The sequence below is a fragment of the Eleutherodactylus coqui genome, chromosome 12, assembly GCF_035609145.1.
Source record: "Eleutherodactylus coqui strain aEleCoq1 chromosome 12, aEleCoq1.hap1, whole genome shotgun sequence".
Lineage (NCBI taxonomy): Eukaryota > Metazoa > Chordata > Amphibia > Anura > Eleutherodactylidae > Eleutherodactylus > Eleutherodactylus coqui.
In genome coordinates, this window is record NC_089848.1 from 39,022,545 (window position 1) to 39,035,395 (window position 12,851).

The 12,851-nt window shown below is 46.0% G+C and overlaps 1 protein-coding gene across 2 annotated transcripts in view; it reads left to right on the top strand.

Annotated features, from left to right (window-relative positions):
* Positions 1 to 12,154, top strand: part of HUS1 (HUS1 checkpoint clamp component) — a 52,711-nt gene extending 40,557 nt beyond the window's left edge. For both annotated transcript variants that reach the window (XM_066585023.1, XM_066585022.1), the window contains exons 6-8: positions 4,389 to 4,488; positions 10,790 to 10,921; positions 11,851 to 12,154. In XM_066585023.1, the coding sequence (XP_066441120.1) occupies positions 4,389 to 4,488; positions 10,790 to 10,921; positions 11,851 to 11,933 (315 nt within the window). In that variant the 3' untranslated portion in view covers positions 11,934 to 12,154. The remainder of the gene's footprint in view (positions 1 to 4,388; positions 4,489 to 10,789; positions 10,922 to 11,850) is intronic.
* The last annotated feature ends 697 nt before the right edge of the window (positions 12,155 to 12,851 follow it).

The following is a 12,851-nucleotide window of genomic DNA, read 5'->3' on the forward strand; positions in this document are numbered from 1 at the left end:
CATGGATCGCAAAGCTGAGGGCCTTCTAAAATCATGGGAGGCAGCGGCAAACAGACTTAGGCCAGGGATCGCAACCACTCGTGTGGCGCGAACTCTGGGGGTACGGCTAGAACAGCTACAGCTACACCTAACCAATAAGACGCCGAGGGAACAGATCCTAAATTCCCTTCCGGTCCTGCGTATGGCAACAAATTTCCTAGCGGACGCCGCGGCCGAAACTGTCAAACTCTCGGCGACAGCTACAGCCCGGTCTAACTCAGCCAGAAGAGTGTTATGGCTGAAATCGTGGTCAAAAATAAGCTATGCGCCCTCTCGTTCTACGGCCAGTTTTTGTTCGGACCGGACCTTGACAAAATTCTAGAGAAGGCGGCCGACAAAAAAAAAAAAAAAAAACCCCGGAAGAAAAACCACAGAGAGGGAAGACCTTCTTCCGGGCCCCAAAGCAACAGCCAGAGACCTACCAAGGCAGGGGCAAGACAGGCCGCTGGAGTTACCCCAGGGGGGGCAGAGGAAGGAATATCCTCTTTTACCCCCACCAGGGGGAGCCAAATCAGAGACCCTGACGCCATCCCCGTAGGGGCAAGGCTGGAGGGCTTTGTGGATCAAGGGGCCGCGATTTCCGAAGGCCCATGGATCCCAAAGATCTTACAGCAGGAATACCGGATAGAACTGGTGTCCCTCCCCAGAAGAAAATTCATTATCACGGGAGGCTCCAAACAGTTACACCTACTAAGGCAAACCGTTGGGGACCTGCAACAACTAAATGCAATATCCCCCGTACCGCAAAACGAGGAGACCCAGGGCCATTATTCCAGGCTCTTCTTAGTAAGGAAACCCTGTGGGAAACAGCGGATGATAGTGAACCTGAAACCTCTGAACACCTGCATCAGATACAGGAAATTCAAGATGGAGTCCATCTCCTCAACGATAAAGTTGATTCCCAAAGGAGCCTACAGGGCATCCATCGATTTTAAAGGATGCTTATTTCCACGTACCGATCCACGAGGGGTCCCGGAAATACCTAAGGCTCGCAGTGGATATGGGCAAAGGAATAGAGCACCATCAATTCAGATGCCTGCCCTTCGGGATCTCCTCAGCACCCAGAATCTTCACCAAAATTATGGCGGAGGTAGCCGCCTACCTGAGGAAGAAGTCGGTCCAAATAATAGCAGAGTCCAGAGAACTCCTAACTGCTCCTGCCTAACCGAGGAGAGAATACAAAAAATCCGACTGCTAGTCAAAACCTTTTTACGGAGACAACTATGCACAATTCGGGAAGCCAGGTCTCTCCTGGGAAGCTTGACTTCAGGCATTCCAGGAGTGGCATGGGCCCAGGCTCACACCAGAGCCCTGCAAGCCTCAGTCCTATCCACGTGGGACAAGAAGCAGTCCTCTCTAGGGACAAGAATGTACATTCCAAGCGCGGCGAAAACATGCCTGCGTTGGTGGGCATCCCCAGAGAACCTGCGGAGAGAGGTTCATTGGCTACAAAACCCAGCCACTCGCATCACAACGGATGCAAGCGCCTGGGGATGGGAAGCGCACGTGGGGAACCAGTTCTTTCAGGGCCCATGACCTCAAAGAACAAAAGAACAGTCCTCAAATCACAGGGAACTACAGGCCGTATGGCAGATCCTACAGCAGTTAGGGAACTCGCTACGGGACCAGCATATAAAGATACTGTCAGACAATATCACCGCGGTCGCCCATATACGACACCAAGGGGGCACAAGATCTCCCGCTCTGCAAAACATTGCACAGAAAAATTTCCACTGGGCAGAGGGCCGGATCCTCTCGATCACGGCAACCCATTTGAAGGGGACGCTAAACCAAAAGCGGCCTTTCTCAGCAGGAGGCAAATAGACCCAGGAGAATGATCTCTCTCCCTGAAAGCATTCAGAATCCTGATCAATCAGTGGGGGATCCCACAATTGGACCTGTTCGCAACCAGGGAAAAATGCCAAAGTAAGCAATTTCTTCTCCCTCCGGCCAGGAGATTGTCCGACAGCAGTAGACGCCCTAGGCCAAGACTGGGGAGAGGGGCTGGTGTACGCCTTCCCCCCTATACCGTTGATCCCCAGAGTCTTACAATATTTCAGAACCCAGGTATGCACACTAATCCTGGTGACCCCCTTCTGGGCCAAAAGAAGCTGGTTCGGTCTTGTAGCAACTGAGCGTCCAGGACCCAGTCATCTTCCCTACCTGAACAGGTCTTCTATCGCAGGGCCCACTGAGCCATCTGAGCCTAGACAGGCTCCACTTAACAGCATGGCTCTTGAGGAATCCTCACCAAAAGAGAAGGGATTCTCAGACAGAGGAGTAGAAACGTTAATGTCCAGCAGAAAAAAGACTACCCACCTTATCTACCAGAAAGTTGGAGAAGGGTCTCCTCATGGAGACAGGGAAGGGATCGCGGGGATTCTGTCCCGGACATCCCTCTAATCTTAGAGTTCTTGCAGAGGGGCCTAGAGACGGGCCTCTCTCCAAGCACCCTGAAGTTCCAGGTCACAGCCCTTAGCGCCATATGTGACACAAAGTTCTCAGACAACAGATGGGTCAACAGGTTCCTAGCAGCAGCAACTAGATTACGGCCTGGGCCCATAAATCTTTTTCCAGTCTGGAACCTTAACTGGGCCCTAGGGGCCAGGACAACGGTACCATTCGAGCCGATCGAAGCACTACCCATAAAAATGCTTACTATTAAGACCATTTTCTTAGTAGCCATCACCTCCGCAAGACGGGCTAGCGAGCTGTAGGCCTTGTCCATTCGCCACCCGTTCCTGAAAATCTCGGCCACCGAATTAGTACTTAAAACGGACCCGGCGTTTATGCCAAAAGTAGGATCACATTTTCATAGGTCCCAGGACATAATAATCCCCTCAAATTTTAGTAAACCTAAAAACGAGGAAGAAAAAACCCTCAACTGCCTGGACGTTAGGAGAGCAGTCCTAGGCTACATAGAGGCGACAAGCCACTGGAAGCGGGACGACAACGTGTTCATCCAGTTCAGTGGCCCAAATAAAGGGAGCAAAGCAGCAAAAAGCTCCATAGCCAGGTGGATCCACCGGGCCATCATAGAGTCCTATAAGGCCCTCGGGAAGGAAATCCCCTTAGCTCTTAAAGCCCATTCTACAAGGGCAGTAGCATCCTCATGGGCCGAACATAGCTCAGCTTCGGTCGAGCAGATATGCAAAGCCGCAGCCTGAAAGAAACCCCACATGTTTATTAAACACTATAGGGTAAAAGTGCAGCAGGACGAGGACATGGCCTTCGGTTGCAAAGTCCTCTCGGCAGCAATCCCACCCTAGGGAAACTTTAGTTGGTACGTCTCAATTGGTGCTGTCGTGGAGACGACTGGGGGAAAAAATGGATTATACCTACCTGATAATCAGGTTTCCAGTAGTCTCCACGACAGCACCCGTACCTTCCCTCCCTAAATTGATAGAAAAGAAACTATATAATATAAAAAAACATATATATATATAATATAATTTTATTAAAAAAAAAAAAAAAAAATAAAATAAAATAAAATAAAAAATAAATAAAAAAAATAATAAAATTTTAAGTTGAGCTCCTACCCCGGCAATTCGTTAGAATCCACTGAGGAAAGTGGGGAAGGGGGGGAGCTTTTAACCTCTCAGTTTGTTCCTGTCCTATCAGGAGGAGGCAATCTCAATTGGTGCTGTCGTGGAGACTACTGGAAACCTGATTATCAGGTAGGTATAATCCATTTTATCCTGCACTCATGTATAGCAGCCTATCTCGGCACAGAGCTGCTGTGTAAACGATGAGGTTGGGGTCCACCGTCAGCCGGAGCCACTAGACAGACACCAGGAATGTTCACTCTACTTTAGGCTTCCTTTGCAGCTTAGGCTACCATGAAGCTAAGTCGCAGTCACTGTTCAGAGCTGGGATTCTAGTTTTTTTGTTGTGTGCTAGACTGGATCCCGTAAACCCGGATAAGCATCTAATAGTGCAAGCTAGAGAGCCAAGTCAGTGGTGGAGTGTGCACCATAAACTGGGGGGACCGCACCACTGGCTTATGTAATTAAAACATAATTATTTATTGCATTGGGCTTTCAAAAGAAGTAAAATGCTACACTTGTCTTCAGCCCCCGATGCAATAAACATTGTGCTAGACGTGTAACAAGCCTGTAGTGCAGTTCTTCCCTTTTACTCCATAGTTGCACAGCACTTCTCTGGTCTGCTACTGGATGAGTGTGGTCCTACTTTATTACGGCAGTGCAATAATGTATCGTGCTAAAGGGTTACTAAAATATATGCATACATTATCATCATGATTTACTAGCAATTACACCTGTGTACGGCCATATATAATAAGAGCTGCATAAAAGAGGAATCCTAAATGCATTCATTTTATTTTAAAGGTCATTGAAGCCAATAGAAATGGAGAAATTAATTTGAAAATAGAGACTGATCTCGTTTCTGTTTCCACACATTTCAAGGATCTGGGAAATCCTCCTTGGGGTAGGTGCTGCTGTACTCATTCATTCTTTAATGCCTGTCTGCTGTATTATGTCTTTGTAGTTGTAGAAGTATTGCAATGTCTGAGATGTGATGGAAGCTACAAAGTTGTGACAACCATAGCAAGACTAGTACCGTCACTTAACTTCTATGGGGTATTAACCCCTTCCCGCTGCAGGGCGTAAGTTTACGTCCTGGCAGCCTGGTACTTCCCGCAACAGGGCGTAAACGTACGTCCTGGAGATAGCGCGGGATCACATATGATCCAGCGCTCTCTCGCAGCGGGAGCCGGCTGTCAGTCACAGCCGGCGTCCCGCTGCAACAGTGGGGGGGCATCGGAGATGCGTCCCGCTGCAACAGCGGGGGGGCATCGGAGATGCGCCCCCGCTGTTAACCCCTTCCCTGCCGCGATCTAAGTAGATCGCAGCAGGGAAAGAGTTCACAGAGGGAGCGTGGCTCCCTCTGTGTCTCCGGCCGGAACTCGCGATGTCATCGCGAGAGCCCGGCCTGTCGCCATGGCAACAGGACGCCAGACACTGGCGTCCTGTATTGCCTATGCCTAGGATCGCTGTATAAGCGATAAGGCATGGGAGAGCAGTAGCTCTGCCATGCCTTATACCAGCGATCATCAGAGCAGTGGTTAAAGTCCCTCAGAGGGACTCAAATAGTGTAAAAAAAACAAAGATTAAAAAAAGAATTTAAAAAAAATGTAAAAAAAGAGAAAACTTTTTTTATGCTTTTTCTCAGATTAGCATAAAAAAAGGTAAAAAAAATATAAAATCCCACATATTTGGTATTGTCGCGTCCGTAACGACGCGTACAATAAGTTGCACATGCTTTTGACTGTGCATGGAAAAAAACGCTTAAAAAAACGCTAAAAAACTGAGGCAAAATGCCTCACTAAAAACGCAATAAAAGTGATCAAAAAAGCCGTATGTACCCCAAAATCGTACCAATAAAATCTACAGCTTGTCTTGCAAAAAATAAGCCCTCATAGAGTGCCGTACATCAAAAAATAAAAAAGTTACAGGACTTTGAATGCAGCGATTTAGAAAAAAAAAAGATTTCCAAGAAAAAGGGTTTTTATTGCAGAAAAGTGGGAAAACCTAAAAAAAAATGTAAGAATTTTGGTATCGTTGTAACCGTACCGACCCGCAGAAAAAATGGAATGTCTCATTTATGCTGCATGATTAATGCTGTAAAAAAAAAAAAAAAAATCTATGGCAGAATTGATGCGTTTTCTCTCCCTGCTATCATTAAAAAAAAAAAAAAAAGTTTTACAATATAGTCTACGTACCCAAAAGTGGCACCGATAAAAACTACAGTTCGCCACGCAAAAAACAAGCCCTCATACGGCCGCGTCGACGGAAAAATAAAAGTTATGACTTTTGATAAACGGAGAAGAAAATCCACCAAAAATTGTTGCGTCCTTAAGCTCAAAATAGGCCATGTCATGAAGGGGTTAAAGACACGGCCTATTTTGGCGTTGAGGACCAAGCGATTTTTGGTATTTTTCCATCTCCATTTTTCAAAAACCATAACTTTTTTATTTTTCCGTCGACGCGGCCTTATAAGGGCTTGTTTTTTGCGTAGCGAGCTGTAGTTTTTATCGGTGCCACTTTTGGGTACATAGGCTATATCGTAAAACTTTTTTTTTTTTTTATGATAACAGGGAGAGAAAACGCATCAATTCTGACATAGATTTTTTTTTTACAGCGTTAATCATGCAGCATAAATGTCACACTAAATTTTCTGCAGGTCGGTACGGTTACAACGATACCAAAATTCTTATATATTTTTTTTTTTAGGTTTTTAGTACACTTTTTTGCAATAAAAACCTTTTTTTTTTTTTTTTTTGGAAATCTTTTTTTTTTTTTTTTTTCTCTATAGCTGCATTCAAAGTCCTGTAACTTTTTTTTATTTTTCTATGTACGGAGCTCTATAAAAACTAGCATTTTGCCTCTGTTTTTTAGCTTTTTTTTTTTTAGGTTTTTTGCTGTACAAAATAAAAAGCGTGTTCACCTTTTTGTACACGTCAGTACCCAATATGTGGGGGTTTAATTTTTTTTATGCTAATATTAGAAAAAGCATAAAAAAGGGGGTTTTTTTAACTTTTTTTTTTTTTTACACTATTTCAGTCCCTCTGAGGGACTTGCAGCACTATGCCTATGATCGCTGTCATAAGGCATGGCAGAGCTACAGTGTCTGGCGTCCTGTTGCCATGGTGACAGGCCGGGCTCTCGCGATGACTTAGATCGCGGCACGGAAGGGGTTAACAGCAGGACGCCGGCTGTGACTGACAGCAGACTCCCGCTGCGGGATAGCGCTGGATCATATGTGATCTCGCGCTATCCCCAGGACGTACCGGTACGTGCTGTTGCGGGAAGTACCAGGCTCCCAGGACGTACTGGTACGTCCTGGGGCGGGAAGGGGTTAAATAGGTTTAAATAAACTTTAACCTTTTCTCTGCCAAGGATGTATCTTGTAGGGAGGCACTTCAGTAGTCAAGGATATATGGAATGGGTCCTTGTTACTTAAGGCTTTATCTCAGGTTGAATTGCAGCTAGAGCTGCAGCCTTGAGATTGTTTTGTGCATCACAGAAGGGGAAATAAAGAATTAAAAACAATCACAGAAAATGGCCGTTACTTACTGACTGAGGAGTGCATATAGATGCATCCTCCTCTCACCATGCAGGTAGCTGACTACCAAATGGAGGAGCCAATAACACCTGTGCAGAACACCGATAAAAGACCCACTCACACTGCCTCCTGATAATGAGGGGGGTGGATGGTTGGTGTACACTCCCACACATTGTGGATACAGGGTGCCAGACCATTCTGATATATGTAGTTCACCATGCAAACCAGCAACCTATTATTGACGCCATGATAATTCGGCGTGTTGCCCTGCATTTCCATCAGTGAACCACATTGGTACTGCCACCCTGGCCAACATTCAACCAATGCCTTGCATTTATTATCTATCATTCACATGCAGCGTGGCATTAAGACTCCAGGGGGAGCCCAGGGTGGCAGTACCAATGTGGTTCACTGATGGAAATTTAGGGCAACCCGCCGAATTATCATGGCGTCATTAATAGGTTGCTGGTCTGCATGGTGAACTACATATATCAGAATGGTCTGGCACCCTGTATCCACTATGTGTGGGAGTGAACGCCAAGCATTATCAAGAGGCAGTGTGAGTGGATGTCTTAACGGTATCCTGCACAGGTGTTATTGGCTCCTCCATTTGGTAGTCAGCTACCTGCATGGTGAGAGGAGGATGAAATTATTTTGTAAAGCAAGATCGTGCTGCTCTAGCCATGATTCCTCCTGAGATGATGGGTTGAAGTGAGCCAGCCTAGAAGAGGCTACAGAGGGATGAAGAGGATCTGTCCCTGTACAACTAAGTGACCAGGGGGAGGGGCACGTGATATGAACATTTTGTTCATCTTATCGCCACACCTATGAATCAGAGCATATTTGCTCCCTGATTGTCACATATAGGGTCTTTCTTCCAGAAAAAGTGGGAAGATGAGCACTTTCTTGTCTGATCTCTCCTCTGCCTACTTTGGACGTTCATTGACTCTTAAGACGCAGACATTAACCAGCATACACATTGTGGGTTCAAATAAGTTGTACCAAACACTCGCATGATGCACAAACAATAATTCACTGCCCCTGTCCTGAATACATCCAACATTTAGCATAAAATATACGGACTACTTCTCCAGCTGTCTGTGGCCGGGGGTGGTGGATGGTATATAATTATGTCCGGTAGCTTGGGAATGTTCACCAATGCCTTCCTTCCCCATGAAAGCTATTCTTGTTTCTCTGTCATTCAGGACTCGCAGTTTCCTCCTGTGCCTTCCAGTAAGATAGATTGTATTATCAAACACAGTCAGACATACCGCGTGGCTAAAAATGTGGTCTGGAGATAGAACATGGCTTAGTTTTAGAAACAGTCTATCTCCGTTTAGAGGTTGCTCTGTGTGTCAGAAACGGCATTGAATCCTCCACAAATAAGGAGATTACCTTGTTCGTGTTTCGGTCCAAGGCACAAAATCTTGTGAGCAAAACATGTCTGGGTTTTATTTGAAGCATTGATTGAAACCAGTATAGAAGTATAGAGACAAGATTATTCATAGAACATATCAGAATATCTGCGTTTTTCCAGAATGAGCTAAGATTACACAATTCCGCTTTGCAATCAGGAGTCCTTTTGGATTTGGAGAAGAAATGTGATTGAAATATAATTGGAAAACACGGATGTTTTATCTTAAACGCATCTTCTGAAATAATACATGTTTGTTGGGCTCAACTTTAGCCATAACGTTTGCACACTTGGATTTGGGAATTTTCTGCCATTCTTCTCTACGGAGCCTCAAGGTCTGTCAGGTTGGATGGGGGCCGTCTGTGGACCTCCATTTTTGAGGTTTCTCAAAAGAGGTTTGATTGGGTTCAAGTTATATCTTTGGCTGGGCCACTCCAGGACATTCACAGCGCTGTCCCTCAGCCCCTCCTGTATTGTCTTGGCTGTATGCTTAGGGTCATTGTCTTGTTGGATGGTGACCCTTCTGCCCAGTCTCAGGTCTTTTTGTGCTCTGGATCAGAGTTGTATTAAGAATATCTCTGTACTTTGCTCCATTCAGCTTTCCATCAACCCTGACCGGTCTCCCTGTCCTAAAACTCCCCCAAAGACTGATGCTGCCACCACCAGGCTTCAGTGTAGGGATGGTATTGGGCAGGTGATGAGCGGCGCCCGGTTTCCTGCAGAAAGAACACTTAGAATCGAGGCCAAAAAGTTCAATCCTGATTTTATCAGACCAGAAAATCTTGTTTCTCAGTCCTTTAGGTGCTTTTTGGCAAACTCCAGGCGGCTTTCATTGAATTTACCACATGTGACTCCAATAAAGGTGCAGAAACATCTCATAGATGATGAAAACAAATGGGAGGACCCCACAACTAAATGTCAAAGGGCGTGAACACTTATGTCAATGAAAAATGTGCAAAGATTTCTAACATTCTGTTGTCACTTTGTCATTATGGGGTACTGAGTGCAGAATAGTGGGGGGAAAACTTGGCTACAACGTAACAAAATGTAAAAAAAAAAAGTGAAGGCCCTGAAGACGTTCCACATGCAGTGTGTGATATTGTTGTCTAGTCCAGATTGTTGAACTGAGATACTACTTTAAGAAATGTACAATAAGCACCAAGAAATATAATGTATTAAACAACGTTGTGACACTTTAACAGTTATGGACTAATCCTATATCTATATCCATCCAACGGACGTTCTTCCCGGCTGCAGCGGAGCATACATTGTGATTCAGTCATAGCACAATATTTTAGGAAGGAGGGTGTGTGGAACCTCCGCCATTCTGAGAGGGTCTGGGTGTTACAATATCACATGTTACAAATCAAACAATGCTGAAATACTGCTGACCTGCGGCTGTGATGTCCTCTGTAACACATCCGTATTACTGAGCTGATCTAATCCGCTGAGTAGAACCGGTCGTGGCGACGGTCCTAGAAAACTCTCCAAGGAGCATAAAGCCTTTACATTGTGCAGCAAGGAGAAGTCAACAAAGTCCGTGCGTAGATACTGTGGAACAACCATGTCCGCTTGTAGCCGGATGCGCTGCTTCTACCTGGCCTCCTAGTGGTACATTGTCGGCTTATGTCCCCTTCTCTGTGTTTTTTAGATCTTGTATAAGGCTCCGAAGCAGCATATAATATTGAGGAATTGGTCTACAGTGTGGATGGATGGATGGATAGACGGACGGACGGGCCGGTGTCGCCAGTGGAGCAAAGTGTGATTGTTCTCAGTAAGAAACAAAGTCATCTGGTAGATGATGCCTTGAGATGGCTAACAAAAATACATGATGTTGCAGCGAGCTTCCAACCTACTCGGGGTTCTTCTTCAGGTTTAAACTTAGTAGAACCCTGAGAGGTTGGAAAGCTTGCTATAACATCATGTATTTTTGTTACCCATTAAAACTTGTCATCTACAGGATTACTTGGTTTCTCTTGTTGGGAGCAATCACACTTTACAATCTTTACTAACGCCAACCTGATTGCCCTTTTGTATAATACAATTTTTAAGCCTATTGTCACAGGGTCAGGTTTGTGTTATGTGGTGTAGTGTCACAGGGTTGGGTCGGGTCGTGTCACATGGCTGGGTCGTGTTGTGTAGTGTATTGTCACATTTTAGTGAAGTGGTGACTTTTCCTTGTAGCTTGGCTTTGTCTAACCAATAATAATTAAACAAATCCCTTTCTCTCCCCATTTCTCTCCCCGCCAGTTTCTGATGGGAGTTCACAATGTAACACTCAGGATGGAGACGCAGACGCCATGTCAGAAGCCAGAGTTGATATAAAGAAGCTTCTGCAGTTTCTTGCGGGACAGCAGGTGCACCCAAATAAAGCCATATGTAGTAAGTAATCGCCTCATTATCTGGATGGTCATAATGTGAAGCTTCATTTCCTTTAGAAGGAAATGTAATTAGTTGTCACTAAAACTGCCCAACAGTCCTGGACAGCACATGGAGACCCCGCTGCAGCATCTAGGGCTTGTAGCGGCTACTGAGGGCGGGGGGGGGGGGGGGGGTGGAGCGGCGCACGTAGCGGCTACCGAGGGCGGGGGGGAGTGGAGCAGCGCGCGTAGTGGCTACTTAGGGCGGGGGGGAGCGGAGCGGCTACCGAGGGCGGGGGGAGCGGCGCAGCACGCGTAGCCGCTGGCGGGGGGGGGGGGGCGTAGCGGCTGAGGCGGGGGGATGGAGCGGCGCGCGTAGCGGCTACCGCGCACGCGCGGGGGGGTGGGGTGGGGTGGAGCAGAGCGGCGCGTGGAGCGGCTACCGGGGGAGGGGGCGGAGCGGCGCGCGTAGCGACTACCGGGAGGGGGTGGAGCGGCGCGGAGCCTCGGAGGGCGGGGGTGGAACGGCGCGTATAGCCCATGTCAGTCCCTCGGCACCTTGTAAAACAACTGAACAGCGGCTGTGTTAGTGAATGGAGAGGGACAGGGGATTGAGGAGAGAAATCTCCGCCTGCCGCCCCGCTGCGAGCCAACAATACTCTCTACATGCTGGGACGAGTGTTGGGTATCGTGTAAATGGGGCTTAAGTCAAGGAGGAGCTAATAGCCTTGCAAACTATATAACTACTCAACGGGCCACCAAGCTTTAAGCCAGTATTAATATTGAAAAGCGATGAATCCTTTTAGGCACCAGAAGTCTGTTACTTCATAGGGAAGCTCTGAGCCCTTGAGCACCGCTATAACGAAGATGGGGGCCACTCATTTAATTTTGGAAATACAGAACTGACCTGCAGACTTCTGTGATTTGAGGTTTTTTTTCTTCTCTTTGCAGATATTGTCCACAAGCGGATGGTCCACTTTATATTCCTACATGATGATGTATCCATGCAGTATTTCATCCCTGCTGTTGCCTAAATATCTGCAGCCATTATATGCATTGTCTTACATCCTGATAAAACTTCACAGTTCAGATTAACTTCCAGTATATATTCCGGCATACAAGCTTCGCCAGTTTTATAGGAGATTTTCATTGAAGTTTTGTAATATATATATATATATTTTTTAAACTAATTTTCTGCTCTCCAAATAAGTTGGACTTGTGGTTTCTAATAAACTAAAAAGCTAGAATGCTTCAATTCCTTGTTTTACAGTTATTTTATGAACTGTGTTTATTTCCGAGGAAGAGAGGCGTAAATCCTGCCAGACACTTAAGACGCATCTGATCTCCTGCAGAACAATGTCTAGACAACCTGTCGTTCCACCAGGGTCTCCCATGCAATGGTGCCATAGCTCTCATTTATCTAAGGGCTTTGTGAAGCTTAAAGGCCACATTCAGATGTGGCAGAATTGCAACAGATTTCCCACAGTGAAGCATTAGCATGCTGGTTCTTGTGCACGGCTTCTCTTTATGGAATGTGCCAAAAGGGCTTAAAGAGATTTATAGGCCATGCCATCCAATAGTTGGCGCTGCAGAGGTATTATTTCGTCTTCCTTATTTACATATATTTCCCAGAGGCATGCATGGCCTTATAAGTCTCCTCACTCGCCTTCTAGGTGTCTCCTTAAGGAGTGATGATACCCCTCCCAACTCACATCACAGGCCTCTCGCTAACCAAGCCAGAATCCTACTGCACACTGATGAAGGTCAAACGCCTTGAAAAGCTGTGTCTAGATGGACTCTGGCTTGGTTTTCAGTTCCCAATCATTGTTTCAAAGACCCATATAAAGGGTTGGACATTGATTTGCAGGAATGTTGCCATCCAATAGGTGGCGCTGCAGAGGTATTGTTCCATCTTCCTTATTTATAGTAATATAATATGCAAACTGGAGAAG